General features: G+C 35.0%; 1 protein-coding gene across 6 annotated transcripts in view; it reads left to right on the plus strand.

The window, feature by feature from the left end:
- The window catches only part of LOC143237598 (cadherin-like and PC-esterase domain-containing protein 1), a 275,925-nt gene that overhangs the window by 247,655 nt on the left and 9,242 nt on the right, over window positions 1-19,028 (plus strand). For all 6 annotated transcript variants that reach the window (XM_076477036.1, XM_076477037.1, XM_076477035.1 and 3 more), the window contains 8 exons: window positions 587-663; window positions 3,127-3,249; window positions 7,155-7,240; window positions 8,663-8,692; window positions 9,077-9,266; window positions 9,458-9,638; window positions 11,217-11,340; window positions 14,012-14,148. In XM_076477036.1, coding sequence (XP_076333151.1) covers window positions 587-663; window positions 3,127-3,249; window positions 7,155-7,240; window positions 8,663-8,692; window positions 9,077-9,266; window positions 9,458-9,638; window positions 11,217-11,340; window positions 14,012-14,148 — 948 coding nt within the window. The remainder of the gene's footprint in view (window positions 1-586; window positions 664-3,126; window positions 3,250-7,154; window positions 7,241-8,662; window positions 8,693-9,076; window positions 9,267-9,457; window positions 9,639-11,216; window positions 11,341-14,011; window positions 14,149-19,028) is intronic.

Genomic DNA, 19,028 nt, shown 5'->3' on the forward strand with positions numbered 1-19,028 from the left:
CTAATCGCCTAGACTATATGAACATATTTGATACCCACACCATTTCTATTTCAGAGACCACGTAGGTATACTTGATAATGTTTTTCTTCTTGTTGAATCCAATGATTATGTGGTTTGCGAAGCCTTTTTTCAATAAGATATAAGAATGATATTTTGTTAAGGTTTTCGTTGTTCTTCCGATTCCTGGGAACACAAAATTGGTGGTCGCGAAAAGGTTAATTTGAAAGTAAACTGCATCAGCCACATGAACAAACATGAACAATACTAAATAAAGAAACACACAAACACAAAATTAAAGAAGCCTTATTTATACAACAACTCAAGCCCAAAATAAACCAATACAAAGGAACACCTTTATACCTACACCAATAAATATATCCAAACTCTAAGCACGCCCTACACTCAATTACACAAACATGTGGTCAGCTACCGGTCAATAACCCTTTCTTTGTGAACCTGACGATGACCGAAGAAGGTCAAAACGTTGTTCGCTCCTCTATTAGTGCTTTCTTTATCCATACGAGACGTTTATAAATATATAATATTTGAGTATTACTTGTTTTGTTGAGTTTGTTTTTTTTTTCAGCTGTACCCGACAGTAGAGGCCCAGAACCAAGCAGATTTGATTCATGAACTCGATGGAGCATTACTTGACCAGAAAACGTAAGTCTATCGAATTGAATCTAGATTCAAGTGGTGGAAATGTGGTATTTCTGTGAAATACCGATGCTATTTTAAAATTAGAATAAGCAGGAACTAATAACGTAAGATAACATTGTCGACTCACCCTGTAACCAAGCTACCCCTACCAACTCGTGTAAGTCAAAAAGTTGAATTTTTTTAATTATGTTCTCGATTTTTATCAAACAGTCTGATCCGTTAAAAATAGAAATATTCAACACTATTAAGGCGCCAGTATTGCAGGTTGAAATTCAAATGGTTGTTTGAATGCGTCAATAAAAGCTTTCGATTTCCTTATTCTGAATTATTCTAATATTTCGTCTTAATTTCGTAACTGCTAATATAAATATGTGATATTATACCTTTCCTTTATCGGTTTCTGCAGCTTTATGTTTTTGTAATTGATTGATAATTGGACAATTCAAATTCGTCATGTTATTGTTGCGATAACGAAAACCGCACATTTTACCTTTTTTGTATACAGAAGTCAGCTATTAAGAATGTAACATTTGTAATTTGATATGATCTAATGTGGACTCTTAAGATTTTTTGTTTAAAAATAAACAGAATATTGTGACTTTACGCTAATAATTATCTTTTTGTTGTGAAGCCTTTAAAGTTAAATACGTCAAAGAGCCACTACCAGTCTGTTTATATTCATTTGGCACCAGCAGATGGTATATACACTGCTGGCCAAAATCTTAAGGCCAATAAACATAGAGAAAAAATATGCATTTTACTTTGTTAAACTCAACCACTCATTTGAGTAGAGCTTCGACAGATGAAAATAAAAAAAAAAATCAGCATTTAATAGGTAAAATGCTATGAAATTAGCCTAAATACTAGCTGGTTAAAAGTTTAAGACCATACTGAAACGAAGTGTTAATCGGTAAACACGAAACGAAATTTAGTCATTTGCGTTGTCAACATCTCCCACTGACATCTTTTGTGTTACACATTGGATAAAAACATGGCAAAGGCTAAAAAGTTGACAGAGCTTGAACATGGCAGAATTGTCGAGTTGCAAAAGCAAGGTCTCTCTCAACGTGCCATCGCTGGTGAGATTGAGCGTAGTAAAACTGCCGTTGCAAGTTTCTTAAAAGACCCTGAGGGATATGGAACGAGATTTTGAGGTGGTCGGCCCAATAAAATGTCGCCGGCGATGAGCAGGAGGATTTGACGGGTCGTCCGGCAAGACATCAGCCGATCGTCGAACAAGATTGAGGCCCTTACGGACGCAGAATGCAGCTCAAGAACAATAAGACGGCATCTACGAGAGAAAGGCTTTAAAAACCGTAAACGTCTTCAAAGGCCACGTCTCCTTCCACACAACGAAACAGCTCGATTAAGCTTTGCTGAAAAGCACCAAATACGGGGCGTAGAAAATTGGACGAAGGTTTTGTTCTCTGATGAGAAACAATTTAACCTGGATGGACCGGATGGCTTCTAACGTTATTGGCACGATAAGAGACATTTTCTGCCAGAGACATTTTCTACACAACACAGTGGAGGAGGTTCCATCATAATCTGGGGTGCTTTCTTCTTCCAGGGAACAATGGAGCTTCTGATTATACAGGGGCGTCAAACAGCAGCTGGTTACATTGGTATGTTGGAGAGAGCATCCTTATTGAATGAATGCCCTCACTTGTGTGGAAATGACTGGATCTTTCAACAGGACAATGCTGTAATCCACAATGCCCGCAGGACAAAGGACTTTTTCATGGCGAAACGTGATTCTTTTGGACAATCCAACGTGTTTGAGGGTGGATGACAAGGGAAGTCTATAGAAATGGACGTCAATTCCAAACAATGCATGATCTTCGTGAAACCATCGTCACCACTTGGAATAACATTCCAGCCAGCCTTCTGCAAATACTCATATCGACCATGCCAAAGCGAATGTTTGCAGTTATTCGCAATGACGGCCGTGCAACTTACTACTGAGATCTTTTGTTGGGCATTTCCAACCCTGTTTAGGACTTCTTTTTGGTATGGGTCTTAAACTTTTGACAAGCTAGTATTTAGGCTAATTTTATGGTGTTTACATTTCCCCTATTAAATGCTAAAAGAGTTTTTTATTTTTATTTTCCCTTTTTTTATTTTCATCTTTCGAAGCTCTACTCAAATAAGTGGTTGAGTCTAACAACGGAAAATGCATATTTTTTCTTTATATTTATTGGTCTCAAGATTTGGGCCAGCAGTGTATATTACGTATAAAGTTTCTAAGTCATAAGGCTTGTTTGGTTAAAATTGTCTTAAGTTACGTAATCAGCACATTTAATTGTACTGGCCTGTTACTTATTAGACAATTAAGTTGTAAATTTGGACGTAACGAAAAGTGATTCAGTTCTGTACGTTGAGACGGACGAAGCTGTCTCCTTTATCAGTTTTCTTCAAATGTAGCATCATGTAACCGTGGTTTCGCTTTTCATTTCGTTGTTGTAGCGATCTCTCGCAACACGGAACCGCAGATTTGCACGATATTTTGTTACGACTAGAATTCTACTACAATCGGCATCTTCTAGATCAAGAATTCTCAGACGATGAGATCAAAAGAAGTGAGGCTTGGTGAGTAAAATTCGAGCAGCTGTTAGCTATTTATGCCTGTGTACTAATTATTTATCATTTGTGATAGGGTGAATAATTAGTTCATCATGGCTGTATACTGTTTAATTCTAAGCTGTACTTTTCATCTATGTCTGTTGAACTTTTGAACTATTTTAAAGAAAATATATTTAGCATGTAAGTTATAGACCCCACCCACACACAGCAATTTTCGAAAAACTTAGGAGAGGTCCAAAAATGGGGACTAGAGAGTTTTGTAGGCTTTTAGGACTCAAAATGTTGACTCATTTAAAGATTAATTTAAATGTGTAAAGATCCATTCGAAAAACATTTGTTTGTTTGGTTTTGAACTTCGCGCAAAACTACACGAGGGCGAAACTAGCCCTCCCTAATTTTATAGCGTAAGACTAAAGGAAAAACAGCTAGTCATCACCACCCACCGTCAACTCTTGGGCTACCAACGAATAGTGGGATTGACCGTAATTTTATAACGCCCCCACGTCTGAAAAGGCGAGCATGTTTGGGGCGACGGGGATTCAAACCCGCGGCCCTCAGATTACGAGTCGAACGCCTTAAACGGCACGCCAGGCCGAAAAACATTTGAGTTAAGATTTTTGAAGAGTTTTTGTTTGAGCCTCCATAAAGAGTTTTGAAAAATCTCTAGACTGATTTGTGGATTCGCAAGAAACTTAGAACGAGAGTGTATAGAATCTTTCAAAATTAATATTCTTACTGAACGCATTTCTATGGAAGTTTTGGGGGCTTTCATAATTAGCTGTAGCGATTTATTTCACAAAAGACAAAACCATGTAAATGATTCTCCAAAACAAAATACACCACATATTTTGAGTAATTGTTTTATCCCGTACGTTTTCACTGGTATTTGTTTCGCTGCTTTCTGGTGCTTCATAAAGCCGGCAATGAGCTCTTAAGCACTGTGTTATTTGCGAAGAGTTGTATTTAAACCAGGGGTATGCCATAAAATTTATTTAGCCTAATGCCTGAAGTAATGAGACTTGTAAGAACGGTTTGTTATGCTTTGATTACTAAAAGAGTATTTTTTTTAAACATTGATCGTTCTCTTGTTAGAAGATCACTTCGGGTAGCTTTACAGCTGTCCATGTTTCTGAAGATTTCGAACTGCTGAATTGTAAAGAAACAAACGAACAGGTAGAAATATGTGTCTAAACCTCAATCCAAAAATATACACATCTCTAATTCACAAACCCACAATCATACAGACAGTTGCAATCGTACTGCTTAAAGTAATGGAACAATACTACTAAATTTTCTTTGTTTACTTTGTTTCGTTGGTGGTAGTATTAATGTAATCAAATTACGATTTCTTTATCTGTGGACGTGTGTGGTGAGGTAGGAGTATTCTGTGTCATTTAAAAAGCCCTCTACTGGCCAAAGTGACAATGGGAATCCATCAAACTTCTCTAAATCTTGCCAAGTTTATTTTATGATCCATTTGTGTTATCTGTCTTCATGGCTTTAATATCATCTGTATTCGTATTTTATTGTACGGAAGTAAATAACACGGATGCATCACGATGAAACTCTTTCATACAGTTACGTCGTCTGCAAACTGAGGAAAAAATAAAAATTTGAATATTTTCAGAGAAAGTCTGATACAGGAATTGGTATCTTAAACCGCTGTGCCAGACACTATCAAAAATTTACTCGAAATCGAGGAAGCATGCGACAGCGTGAACTATTATTATTAAGTTATTAACCATTTTTTCTCTTAGCTGAATTAATTGATCCCTTGTTTTGTTTTGATTTTCGGAAAATGTTTTGAACCTTTGGTACTTTGTGTTCCAGCACAAGCCAATATTCTGCTGTTTATATTTTATTTCTAAACCTCTTCCTAAACAGTAAAGCTAATGAGTTAGTAGTTTTCTAGATTAGCCTGCAATTTTCCTTCCATCGGGAACTTAAGAACATCTGCCTTTTTCCAAGTGATAGGTTTGTAGCTCGATTTTAATAAGAGACCTTATTCATCGACGTACAAGAAAACAACGTACGCAGTTCAGCTGCTATCGCATACGACTAATAAATGTAAGAATAGCTATACTTAAGACAGTCGTAAGGGAATTTCAAAGGCTATATTTAAGATATTATTGTTACGGCTGCGCAATCACGTTTCTGGTTTATTTCGGAGTTTCGATCGCAAATCGCATAGGTATTGCTCTTGTGATAAGTTGTTGTTTTGGTGGTTATGCCATTACTAAATAACTACCGATGGTTGAATTATAGAATTTTGAACTATTTATTGTCACATTTACGGATTGTTAAATAATTCTATATTTTGAAATATATTCTAATTTTTGTTTAAAATATAGCACTGGCCGATAACAAGATCTAAAGGTGTAAAAAACGCCGCCATGTTTAATAGTATCTCTTTCCCTCTCACAGTTTCACTCTCTGCGTATCGTTAATGAGATAAATATTTCGTGCTACGACCGACGTAAATAAACTCACTACGATGAAACAATAAAAGTATGTTAACTATGCACAATAATTACGTTTTTAGCTAACTTAAAATTAAAAATTAAGATAAATTACCTATGTGGCTGAGACTTCTTTCCTACAATAGCGCTAAAATTAAACAAATCAATGTAATGTGTTAGGATTTTTTACATTAGCTAAATGTTAAAAACATGAACGAGTATATATGAAAAACTTAAATGCGAAACTATCAAACTTGAAGTGCCACATTACGTTGTATTGATTACACTCACAGTTAAATCAAGCAAAAGGCCTAATGTTATTTTACTTTTATGCATGTTTCGTAAAACGGAGGTAGGGGGTTAAGACGTTAAATATATTTTTATATAATTTTATCCATTGGGCAAATATTTTTTCCGTAATGTCCGCACCTCTGTTTAAACACACAAAGATTCGCTCCTTACACTTTAGTATTGTAAGGTTGTACAAGTGTCCACGTATTAATGTTGTACTTTGTATGACATATTAAATTACTCAAAATCAATTTCTGCCCCTCTACTTCCCTGTTATTTGGAGGTAAATCTAAAGGCTCATAATGCTAAAGCCCGGGTTTCGATACTCATGGTGACATAGCACAGATAACCCACTATGTAGTTACTGAAAACGTACTGTATGCGTTTTTAAAGTATCTGAAATATCGAGATGATCAAAAGCTGTGTCACCATTTATCGTAACTCTTAATGTTTAAATATAAACATTAAGTATTCAATAATACATCAAAAATAATTATAAAATATTTAAAAAAACATTAAATACGACTGATTTGGATAATTTTAGTTAATTAGAGTTTCGTTGCTGTAAGGTTGAGCTTAGTCTTTTATTTCTGTTTTCATGTGATAGTTTACATACAAGCTTGTCTAGTAAAAATATATCTCCGAATAAACCCAATACCAGAAAGATGTTTTCTAGCAAAGTTAATGAGCAACGCATAAAGTAGATTAGATTTAACTTATGGGTCCCTCCGGGAAATAGTGAGTGAATACGTTAGATAATAATTTATCCTATCAAACATAACCTGTACCACAATGTTTATTCAGTGGAAACAACCCAGGAAGAAATTAAATCACAGCGGGTTTTTCAAGACTATTTCTTTTTTCCCTGAACCAACACGAGTTGCTTGTGTGTTATTTGTGTAAAGATAGATAATTCTTATTAACGTGTAAAAAAACATTAAGGAAAGTATAATAAAACATTTTTTTAAGGATATTCAATTTGTCGTGATAATTTTATTTTATTGTAATAACGCAAAATAACTATTGCAAGAAAAACTTACTAAAACTGTGTTAATGAAACTAAGTTTAGATAAACAACTTGTCGGATTTTAACAAAAGTCAGATTAACTGTGTTGTATTTTCTGTGATGTTTAAGAAACTCCTTAAATTTTATTGTTGTAGGAGAGGGATGAACTTGTCGTCCTTAATGAACGAACCTTCGGATCAGCAGGAGTCCCACCTTCAGGAGAGTCCTGATATTTACATAGGTTAGAACAATAAATTCTTTTGTATTAACTCGTACAGTGACTCCTCAGGCCATATACTGACTCATCGGAATTCATACTGGCATACTTATATATGCACACCGACTTGTGTAAAAATACACAGAGCATATAATGATGCATCTAAAACACAATCAGTGAATATCTAAACACGATTACATACCTTAGAGCATTTAATGACATATGACTGTTTTGGTTTTTCATTTTGTAAAGAAAAAAATTAGCATGACTAAATCAAGAAAATATCAGTCATCGAGTAAGTTTTACTGTGGTTCATTTCTTATGACGTCTATAAAATTAGAATTCACATTTTACAACTATTTCTTCTTTCTTTTGTTACTCTTTTTAAAATGTTTGTTGATTTTCAGTTTTTACCATTAACCTACAGCGTGGCCCGTAAGTCCCTACCCGTCCATATATCTTATGTATCCAGTATCTGTGTGCTGTCCTTCATTCTTGCTGCATAATATTATGCGACGCCATGTTCTGGGAGACATTTTCCTCAACATAGCAGGGTTAATGTTCCAAACGCCGCTGTAACAGCTGCCTTCAACTCATCATTAGTATTATAACGTTGGTTAGACACAACATATGAATGGGTAGGGACTTACGGGCCACCCTGTATTATATTTAGTTTAAACTGTTTAATGACGATACCATTTCTTTGTGTTTGTAATTTGAACAAAATCTTTCTTGTTTTAAAAGCAGGTGTGTTTGATGTATAACGAAACATAACCCTTTATTTTAATATATAATTTTCTTCGTGTTTTTGTCAATCCTGTAAGTCAATGATCAAATAAGAAGCACAACTTTTCCGAATAACATCACTCCCAGCTTCCGTACTGATGGTTAAAATAGGGAGTAAGCTGGTTTGTTGTAACGGGTATGCTTTCATTGGCCGATGGCCTTCAAGACAGCGTCAGTATATTTATATGCATTTAAATAATTTTCTCACATTCCAATGTAGCAAACACGTAAATAATTGATTACTTATTGATCCGTCCATTCAACATCTGACAAGAGCTTAAGTCTTTCGCACTACTAGTAAACATGCTTCTTCAAGTGGAAATTTATGAAAAAAAGCTAGGGACTCATTTATATTTCAGTGTTAGATGCATCTCAAAGCTAAACAGAAAAAGTTTTGTTCCTTAAGAAGAAAATATTTATTGCTAATACTTGTTGAGACCTTATGTTCTCAGCTTATCACAGTAGAAGAGTACGAAGAGAAAATATATTAAAAACTAATCAAAAACCAAACGAAAGCTATGTAAAAGAACCATATGTAATATGTTTAACTTCCGGTTCCGGGGGAAACTTAAATTTAAATACTCAAGGGGCAATGTTTCTGTAATAGGTAAGTATATAAATATGAGTAATGAGTTTTTTTTTTTTTTTTGCCTCTTCTAGACCAATTTGTCGGCCGGAAGTGCAGCAATGGTAAGTGTTCTGCTTTTGCCATGAAACAAAAAACAGTATTAAAATCATTCATGTGAATTTTTAGCATAAAAAACAGCTTTCCCATTTGTTCTGATAATTAAAAAACATCACACTTACTAAGCCTTATTTGGCACTCTTCTGTCTAAAAACGTTTAAACAATTATTAAAAACCCATTTACTAGAAATTACATTACTTATTTAATTTCGTCAAAAGTATTTTTGTGAATCCTTGTTTATGTACGTGTTGAGCAATATATCCACGATATTTACGCATGCGTATAATATTTAAACTAATTTGATTTGCATGGTCTTATGCTTCTTACATAATGACGATAATGCAGGCACTTAAGTTCCAGTAGAATCCGTGTTGCTTTACCCTTTTAGACCCAATAACCATGCCTTACATCGGTCAGATAACGACGTCACCACCGTTAACCCTAACACCATCTTTTTCTTCCCTCGTATCGGATTACACTGCTAACGTCTCCTACGGCCAGCTATTGCTGAGAGTGTGGGCGTTTGGCCAGAACTGTCAAACAGAAGTACGAATAGATGATAAATATGGACCATCCAGGTATGTTCTGTTTTTACTGGCCATTCAGAATAAATAATTGCATTTTGTTATTTTTCAACAAATGAAACATACTTATTTCACATTTAAATTCTCAAAACTGAAATGCTCATTACTTCTTTCTATTATTACCGAGTTCCAACATAATATGGCAGGTTATGATTTACCATATTGTGTTTTTTTTTCTTTGGCAGACCGACCAATTACACGCTAGGAGTGGGTCCAAACAAGCTTTCATTTTTCGTTGTGGATACTTCTCATACGGAACCATGGGTAGTCAACACCTACACTTTGTTGGTTTATCGTCTGCCAGTCACACATGATGAACCACCCTTCAGCCCAGATTTCCCCCATCAAGTGTGTAGCTTGAAGCAGGTTGGTGTTTTCAGCAGCAAGCTAGAACTTTTGCAATTTAAAAAAAAAAAATGGGGGACTAGGGTTAGTTCGAGCGGTTTGAATAAACTCTGCCCCTTCATTACACCAGACCTGTCGTGCAGCGAACATTACGAATCTGTATCCTAAAAAAATCGTGTGGTAAGATGACAAAACATTACCACAAATACTTATACTGAATAGCAGAACATACAAACAGTTTGTAGTGATATGTGATTGTCATAAAACAAAGACACTAGATTAATTAAAATATTAAATGTTAGTATACATTGCGTTTAATAAGATCATGCTCCAACGACAACCGGTATATTTTCGAGTTGTTAAAAATAATAGTAGGCTTAAGATCTCTGTCCGAAAATTTAATTACTCAGTGTTTTATTGAATGCAGCTGTAATTGCCAAAGATTTAAAGGTTTATTTAAATACAGCTTTTATGTACTAAACTGTCTATTCGCAATTCATGTAGTATATGCTCTATCTTTATACTAATTAAATTATATTCAGTGATAACAATGAATGAAAGACGTATGGTTAAATAAAATCAGTGGTCGCCACTACGCCCTTTATTATTAGCTATTATTTTAAAGCATGTTTAGCATATAAATTATTGTATTTCTTAATATCTCTTCACAAAGAAACCTGGTTACACTTATAATTAAAACCTCCAGTTCACGGTAGCCATAAAAGCTACGAACACGGAAGTGTTTTGATTTGTATACAGATTAATATAGTTGAAGATCACAGTGACATACAAGATTTCTTCGATTAGTCGAGTCAATGGTTTCATTCAATAGTCACCGAGACAGGACAATATACGTTTCATTTAAGAAACCAATCTTTAGATGGTACTCAAGAATGCTACTTAAATTATATCATACAATCAAACACCATGAATATATTTAAGTGCTTTGTCTTGTTGCGATAAAATTACATTGCATAACATATTATTTGTGTTCTTAAAAGTAAATGGGTTTAGTTTGTTTTTAATTTCGCGCAAAATTACACGAGGGCTATCTGCGCTAGCCGTCCCTAATTTAGCAGTAGTGTAAGACTAGAGGGAAGGCAGCTAGTCATCACCACCCACCGCCAACTCTTGGGCTACTCTTTTACCAACGAATAGTGGGATTGGTTGTAACATTATAACGCCCCCACGGCTGAAAGGACAAGCATGTTTGGTGGGATAGGGATTCGAACCCGTAACCCTCGAACTACGAGTCGAGTGCCTTAACCACCTGGCCATGACGGGTCCAAGTAAATGGGAAGCCCATTCGATTTACCACTCGTCACGGTTTTATTCAGCTTTCGGAAAATTCCACCCCTCAACCAGTAAACCTTGATAAGGGAAAATCGAAAGAAGAAGACAAGGCTTTATACGTTGTCGTAGTATATATTATATAAACATCCTATTTGTGTCTGTATTTCTTCTACGTATGATGCTATTATAAAAGCAAAATGAAAACAATTAAAATTCACCACTATTATTCAAATTCGCTTTATTATTTGTTAAAAGCATTTAACATTCGATTCCTTGTAAAAACTGTTTGTATTATTTTCTGTGCAGGAATGCGACCTTCAAGTATTTTCTAACGAGCCTTGCGGTATCCAGAAAGAACGTCAAGCTGATTGGATCACACAAATGAAAACAACTGCAGATTTACCGGCCTGTGACGTAGGTGATGCTCCAGGTATGTAAGTATTTGTCTATATAATGTTTTACTGCATTAATTTCTTAGAAAGAAAGAGAAGCAGTAAAATGTTCAATTATCATGCGGTTGTTTATTTAAGTAGAATACATTTCCAAAGAAAAATAGACTCGTGAATATTGATTTGACGGAAGAAAGAGGCTTTCAAAATAGTGGTTTTGTTAGACTAGGAAGAAGTGAAAGATATCCATGTTTACAACTGCTTGCTGGTTGAATTTTGCGCAAAGCTACTTGAGGACTATCTGCGCTAATCGTCCATAATTTTGATATGATAGACCAGAGGGAAATACACTTGTCAACTTAGTTCATCTTGATTGAATAGTGGAATTTCATTGTCATTGTTACAACAGACCCACGGCTCAAGAGAACGTATGACAATACTTTGTTGTTGTTGTCGTCGGCAACGAAGCACGAACCACGGAACCTTAGATCCACAGCCCGGCACGCTAACCACTCCAGGTTGTCGAGCGATCTTATAAATTATTCTTTCCCGTTGAATGGCTCAGCACAGAAGTTGAAAAGTTGACCGCGACAAAACTCCAGGCAGGTGTAATTCTATGAAAATTCAAAGCTAAATGTTATTTTTTTTTTTTTGTCTAGAGTTAATGGATAATGGGCTAGACCTTTTGGGCCTGACTTAACCTGGTCGTCAGGACGCTCAACTCGCAATCTGAGTCTCGAAGATGCTCGCCATTTCATCTTTGGGGCACTACATGTCGGTCAATCCAATTATCTGTTGGTAAAACAGAGAGAGTAACCCAAGAATAGCGGCGAGTGTTGCTGTCTAGGCTGCCTTCCCTCTAGTCTTTCACTGCTAAATTAAGGACACGTAGTGCATATAACTCTCGTGTAGCTTTTCGCGAAATTTAAAACTTCTCTGTCTACATTTTGTAGATTTTGTGAAGCTTTAAAAACTATTTACCTTATTTTTTACTAACATTTTAAGAAATGATTCTTAACTAGTTTTATTATCATACTACAACTATACAACATTCTGTTATTTTCACATCCGAATTTAAACTTTTTTTTAGGTTATTTCAATACATATTAATCTTTAAAATGCCGATTTCTATATTCTGTTTGCTGATCACAAAGATTGACGAGAATAATATAAATCAGTGATTTTCAACCAATTCGCGAAAGGAGGCACAGTTGCAGGCTACTTCATGCTAATACAGTTGTCACTGCCTTAAATAACAACAGTCCATTACTTACACATGTTTATTTTTTGTTTTCATTTTTTGAATTTCGCACAAAGCTACTCGTGCTAGCCATCCCTAATTTAGTAATGTAAGACTAGAGGGAAGGCAGCTAGTCATCACCACCCACCGCCAACTCTTGGACTACTCTTTTACCAACGAATAGTGGGATTGACCGTCACGTTATAACGCTTCCACGGCTGAAAGGGCGAGCATGTTTAGCGCGAAGGGATGCGAACCCGCGACCCTCAGATTACGAGTCGCACGCCTTAACACACTTGGCCATGCCCGGCTCACATGATATGAGACTTTACTGTTGTGTCGAATAATTAACCTGGAAGTAAAAAAGTTGACACTTCTATAGATGTCACCTTATCAAACTATTTCTCATGAAGACAAACCCAAGAATCATATAGAAAATTGTGAGGAATTAAATATTCGGTGGGTCGGGTATGGTCATGTAGTTAGCGCACCCTAACTGTGGATCAGGGTTCGTGGTTTGCGGACTGTTGCTATATAAAAGCATTTCGTCTTTGGGGCCGTCGGTACTCTGTGAGAATGACGATCAAACCCCAATATTATGTAGACAGAAGTATCCCTCAAGCTAGCTGAGGGTAATGCTGATTAGCTGCTTTATTTGTATAGTCCGTCAGATCATAATTAGGTAAGGTTTGGTTTGTTTTTAATTTAGTCCAAAGCGACTCGAGGGCTATTTGCACTAGCCGTCCTTAATTTAGTAATGTAAGACTAGAAGGAAGGTAGCTATCCTCAACTCTTGGGTGACTCTTACCAACGAATAATGGAATTTACCGTCACAATATAACGTCCCCACGGCTGAAAGAGCGAGTATGTTTGGTGTGGCGGGCATTCAAACAAGCAACCCTCAGATTACAAATCGAGTGCCTTAACCACCTGGCCATGTTGGGCCACGGGGTAAGTAAAAAGCTAAATATGAATTATCTTTTCAAGACAGAATGGCAAAAATTCTTTCATATCCGTCGAAACGTGGGTTTTATTCTTCAAAAGTTCAACTTACACAGACATTTCAATGAACATCTGATCAGTGTATCTACTATGTTTGTAGTTTTATACATGAATATAGTGTCGAGCTCAAAACTATCTTAAAGCAAATATTGCGCCTTCAACCGTTTTTGTTTTTTCTCTATACGATTTCATTATTAAAGCAACTGTTTGATTAGGTTAACATTAAATCTTTTATAAACATTTAAATATAAGTGTAAATGCATCTACAAGTGTTGTGTTGTACTAAATATAAGGAAACAGACCACGTTTTCTGTCATGTGGCTTAAAATTGAATTGTTCTTGGCACTTTAACCACCTTACCGAAGAGAGTGCCTACCCAAAGTGTATAGTCTTCAAGGTTTACCAACAATAACTACCTGAATACTGAAAATCCTTATATTTTGCTTACGATTGTTTTTGGTTTATTTTAGGGCGATGGGTTTTGCCATGTGGATCGTGCAGTAATCGACGTAGTTGTTTTTGGCAGGAAGCAGTATGGAACCCATATCGTTGTCGTCATCCTTTGTTGTCACGTGATCTCTTATCTCAGTGCCTTGCTAAGAAAAAGGTAAATAGCTACTTTCCCTGGTTTCATACCATATACACAGTTCTTATCTTCTCATAAAATGAGTGAACAAATAATCTACTGTGAGAGAGATGTTTCATAATAATTTCACTTTAAATTCTGTTATTAAGCACTATTTTTGGTTGTTTGTTTAGAATTGATCATAAAGCTACACAATGAGCTATCTGTGCTCATGCTCACCACAGGTGTTGAAAGCCGGTTTCTAGCGGTGTGAGTCCGCAGATATACCGCTGGGGGGTTGGGGTGCTTAAGCACTATGAAATTATCATCATCACGTTCTCATTCGATACGTCATAATATGTGAAACAAAAGTACGAGAAGTAAGAACTTTAGGACTTATAACGTTATAAAAACAACTATAACATAAACGTATGGAAAAATGAAAAATAAGACAAACAAATTATTTTAAATCAGTGATGTGGAGAAAACCCACTTGTACAGAAAAAAAATATGTAAAAACGGCTCGTTTGGGTTTAGAAAATTTTTTTTACATTTTCGAACACTGCAAGTCAAATAAACACAACATAACCATAGAAAACACTCAAATACTAAATAAAGAAACAAACATAAACAAACGCAAAATTAAAGAAGCCTTACTTATACAATTCAAGCCCAAAATAAACCAATACAAAGGAACACCTTTATACCTATATTGAAAAATAATAAAATAAATAATATAAACTTATGTATTCAAACATCTAAGCACGCCCCCTACATTCCGACACTAAGTTACACAACCCCTTTCAAACATGTGGTCAGCTTCCGGTCAGTTACCTCTTTCTTTCTTTGTGAACCTGACGATGACCGAAGAAAGTCGAAACCTTGTCGCTCCTCTACGTAAATAATTTTCTCAACCCAAACGAGCCGTTTTTACATATGAATTACTTTAAATGTTTTAAACTTTCTGGATTTGGCATTAATCAAAATCATTACATATTGTTGAACTTCATATTTTCTGTGCTAGAACTTAGTTGTTTACCAGAGGGAGCTCCTAACTTGATGATCTAAAAACTTCATCTCGTTGGTAGAAGAGGGAGCTCAGTAATAAATACTGAAATAATTGAGTAGTTCTTGATCTACAAAATATTAAATTATTGATCGAGGAAAGTTATTCAGTTCAGTAATAGTTAGTGCTTCTGTCAGATAATCAGTAAGTGAATCAGGTTTGTTATTAATTAATCAAATATCTGTTAAACGTTATTAGTGTATTAGGCCTACACTAGTGTCGGAGATTCTGTTGAAAGGTTTTGTATGAAGTTAAGCATGGCTGTAGCAAATGTTAACGAAATTAATTTATTATTGTTACGTGGACAAAACGTCTATTATTTTAAACAAATAATCCAAAAGAACCCGCCAAAGGATGGAATACTTTACAACTCTGAATTTGAAGCGTGGAAGGTAAAACGTGTGAATTAACAGTAAAAAAAAATAATCTTCAGAAAATAAATTATTTCTAAATTATCAATTAATTCTTGTCATTCTTAACTGTAACCTAACAGTCATTTGGATAATTCATAGTAGTGTGAATTCGTAACTAAGATATACATAATGATATAGAATCAAAAAAAAATAAATACCTCCCTAACATCAAAACTTTTCTGACTTTTTAATTTGAAAACTGGCCAACAATTTACACTTGCTCTAATTCCTAGTTTTTAGAAGTTAGAGAGAAGATACTGTGTTCCGTAAATATTTCTTTACTCTTTATAACACAGAAAATAACTTCATTGGTAGTATTGTTAAGAGGAAAAGACTCAGCACAGTTGCTACGTTTGGAAGTTTCGAATGTAATCCCCTCGATGGTAAATTATGTCATCTGGGCAACAAACATTTTCTTCGCAAAATTCTAAAAAATATGCTGTTTCTTCTCTAAGTGATTGTATATATATCATTCACATATAAATTAGATAATTTTTTTACTAATATTCGTGTTTTTCTTTTTTTATTGAAAAACTAAATATTTTAAAATGTAACATCACTAACTTTCAATTCTTTTGTCAATTTCTGTAACTGGTCGACCACAAATTTCAAAGAAAACACTAGAAATGAATCAGTGTGTTCCTGTTAACAATATTTCAGTGTTAATATTTTAAAAGAATACTTTCCGTTTCTGTGCGTTGTTTTTTTATCGACTTTTTCTTTCGTAAAATATTTTTGTCATCACTGATGGATAAAGCATTTGGCTTCATTTTCAAATGTGTGTGTTTTCTTATCACAAAGCCATATCGGGCTACCTGCTGAGTCCACCGAGGGGAATCGAACCCATGATTTTAGCGGTATAAATCCGTGCCTTACTGCTGAACCAGCAGGGGACCATTTTCAAACGAATCGACACCATTTTTTAAAGTGTTTCTACCATCAAAATATCTTTCGTAATTATACCTTCAAATGAGCTAATTCCTTCATATTTGGCAGAATGGTGTCACAGGAAACGAAAAGTTATACCACTCTGTTTTCATTTTTGTTTCTGCGGCAAACTGGTGGACCATTTTCACTTTTTTATTGCGCAGTGTGATTAAAAAAAAAAAACTTAAAAAATTTCCTAAATACCTGTGTTTGCTAAATTTTGCTCCTTAAGGCGCTTACAGTAGTTATGTTCACTTCCAAAAGCTAGCTAACTGATATGCGTGCGAAGAGTATTAAACTTGCAACCTTAAACAGTAACGACTCTGCTCAAGTGTATTGTATAGACTTCCTAACATTTTGAAATGCAATTTTTGGAAATAAATATGGTTGTGTGTTTAAATTTTCACAATTCATATACACTATTTAAAAATTGGAAGCATACAAAGGCTAATAACATCCAAGTCATAGGGTGATAAAATGTGGAATTTAAAAAAACTTTTGAAAAACTACACGAAGGCCTATTTATGATGTTGCCTACCACATGCATCGAAACCCGGTTTCTAACGGCATAAGCCCGCTGACTTATCGCCGTACCACTGGAGGGCAACATCATATTAAACATTTTAATTTTTGTAAGAAATATTTATATTTATTTTTACTAAATGTACAAGAATTGAAGATATTTATCTTTTTCTGTGACTATTATTTCATGGGACACAAAAATGTTTTGATATGCAAGCAAAATTTTTAAAGGGTTTGCAACCTACTAAAATGAAAAATTACGTTGTGAATTGTTTAAATTGTTCAAATACAAAATTCTGTTCTTTCAAAGATCTTTAATTTTTAATTAGCCCGAAGGCTGATCTTTAACGTGATTTAGGGGATGGAAAATAAGCAATATCGCGATGTTTGAACGAATAAAACTCGTTTATCAGAGGTGAAATGATTAATGTATGAACTGCGTTTAGACTAAATCTGTGGGTGAAGGTGTATATATATATATATATATATTGTTCTTTGTTAATAAATGAAAAATAAATAATAATAATATGTCATTATATATGTTTCATAAAATATAAAATACGTTTATGAACATTTTTAGAGTTCGGGGACCCCTACATCGAGGGTCTTAGCACACACCTTTAGCACCTACTGATAAATCTGTTTAAACCTAACAAACCAATAACCTTACATTTCAAAAGTTCTATGGGTTTACCTAACTTTACATCCTTAGAGTTCTATTGGTTTTTCCTAACCTTACGACCTAAAAGATCTACGCGTTTTCCTAACCTAACAAACCAATTAGTAATTTAACAAACAAGATTTTTTTTTCTTTTCTAGAGATGTAATTGTTTAAGCGCTGATACTTCAGTCTGTAAATTAGCATGCATATTATAAAGGTTCGTTGAGTATCAACTTCTGATGACAAACTGAACTATTGATTTGTTTATATTTCATCGGAAGTTACGCCTACCTAACAAATGAGAATAAACGTCTCAGTGTAACACTGTTGCCCAGTTTCTTACTTTTAATGCTGAAACAGCATGATGTAAGAATACAGTCTTCTGTAAAAGTACAATACTATGAATTTCCTTGAATTCTCGATTTCACGATATAGTATCCAATTAAGAGGGGAAAGAAATCCATTTTTGAGAGAAAAAGCTAAATTCTTAAAATTTTAAAAGGGCAAAAAGGAGCTTATTAGCCCATAAAGAATGTCCCTTCCAGCTCCCAACTATAACCATCCTTACTACTCGTATATTCATCAATTCTTTTCTCGAACTCTGTTAAATATTCTACCTCCAACCATCCTTGAAAACCGCTTATTCCAAAAGCAAATAGCCCTGTTTGAAAAGTAATACTATCTAAATTGCAAAACGGTTCCTGCGCTGCCAAAATTTATTTTATGAACCCTCGTCCTATTGTTTTCACTGCTAAACACACAATCGTTTCATGGATCTAGATTATCAGCTCTTAATAATCTTAAACACCTCAGTCAAATTCCCTCTGACACTTTTTCCTCTCCATAAAAAAAAAATATTAGATTTTAGTTTCTCCTCATAAGACAATCCCATCATTCCACGTACCATCCTAGTGGCTCTACTCTGAATCTTTTCAACAATTCAATGACCTTCTTCGGAAAGGAAGTCCAAACTGTACACAACACTCTAAATGAGGCTTTACAAATGATATGTATAGTTGAACAATAACATCCCTTATCCTGTATTCATTATTTTTATAGATGCTATCCAAAATCTTGCTAGCCCTGTTGCTAATGGCAATACACTGTTTAGATGATTTAAGTGATTTTTGACCATAACAAATATCCCCTCGGTGTGGATTCCTGTACGTGGTGAGAGGACCTCCCAGGGAATGTTCTGTTCTTTCAGTATACCTCCTTTGGGATTTAAACATCCTCCCACGTGTTTGCCGTGCGTGGCGACCTGTGAGGGGGAGGAAAAGGCCCTGGTGGTTGAGGGGTCCAACCCTGACACACCACTTTGGCCTTGAACTTC

The sequence above is a fragment of the Tachypleus tridentatus genome, chromosome 13 (genome assembly GCF_004210375.1).
Source record: "Tachypleus tridentatus isolate NWPU-2018 chromosome 13, ASM421037v1, whole genome shotgun sequence".
In the NCBI taxonomy this organism is placed as follows: domain Eukaryota; kingdom Metazoa; phylum Arthropoda; class Merostomata; order Xiphosura; family Limulidae; genus Tachypleus; species Tachypleus tridentatus.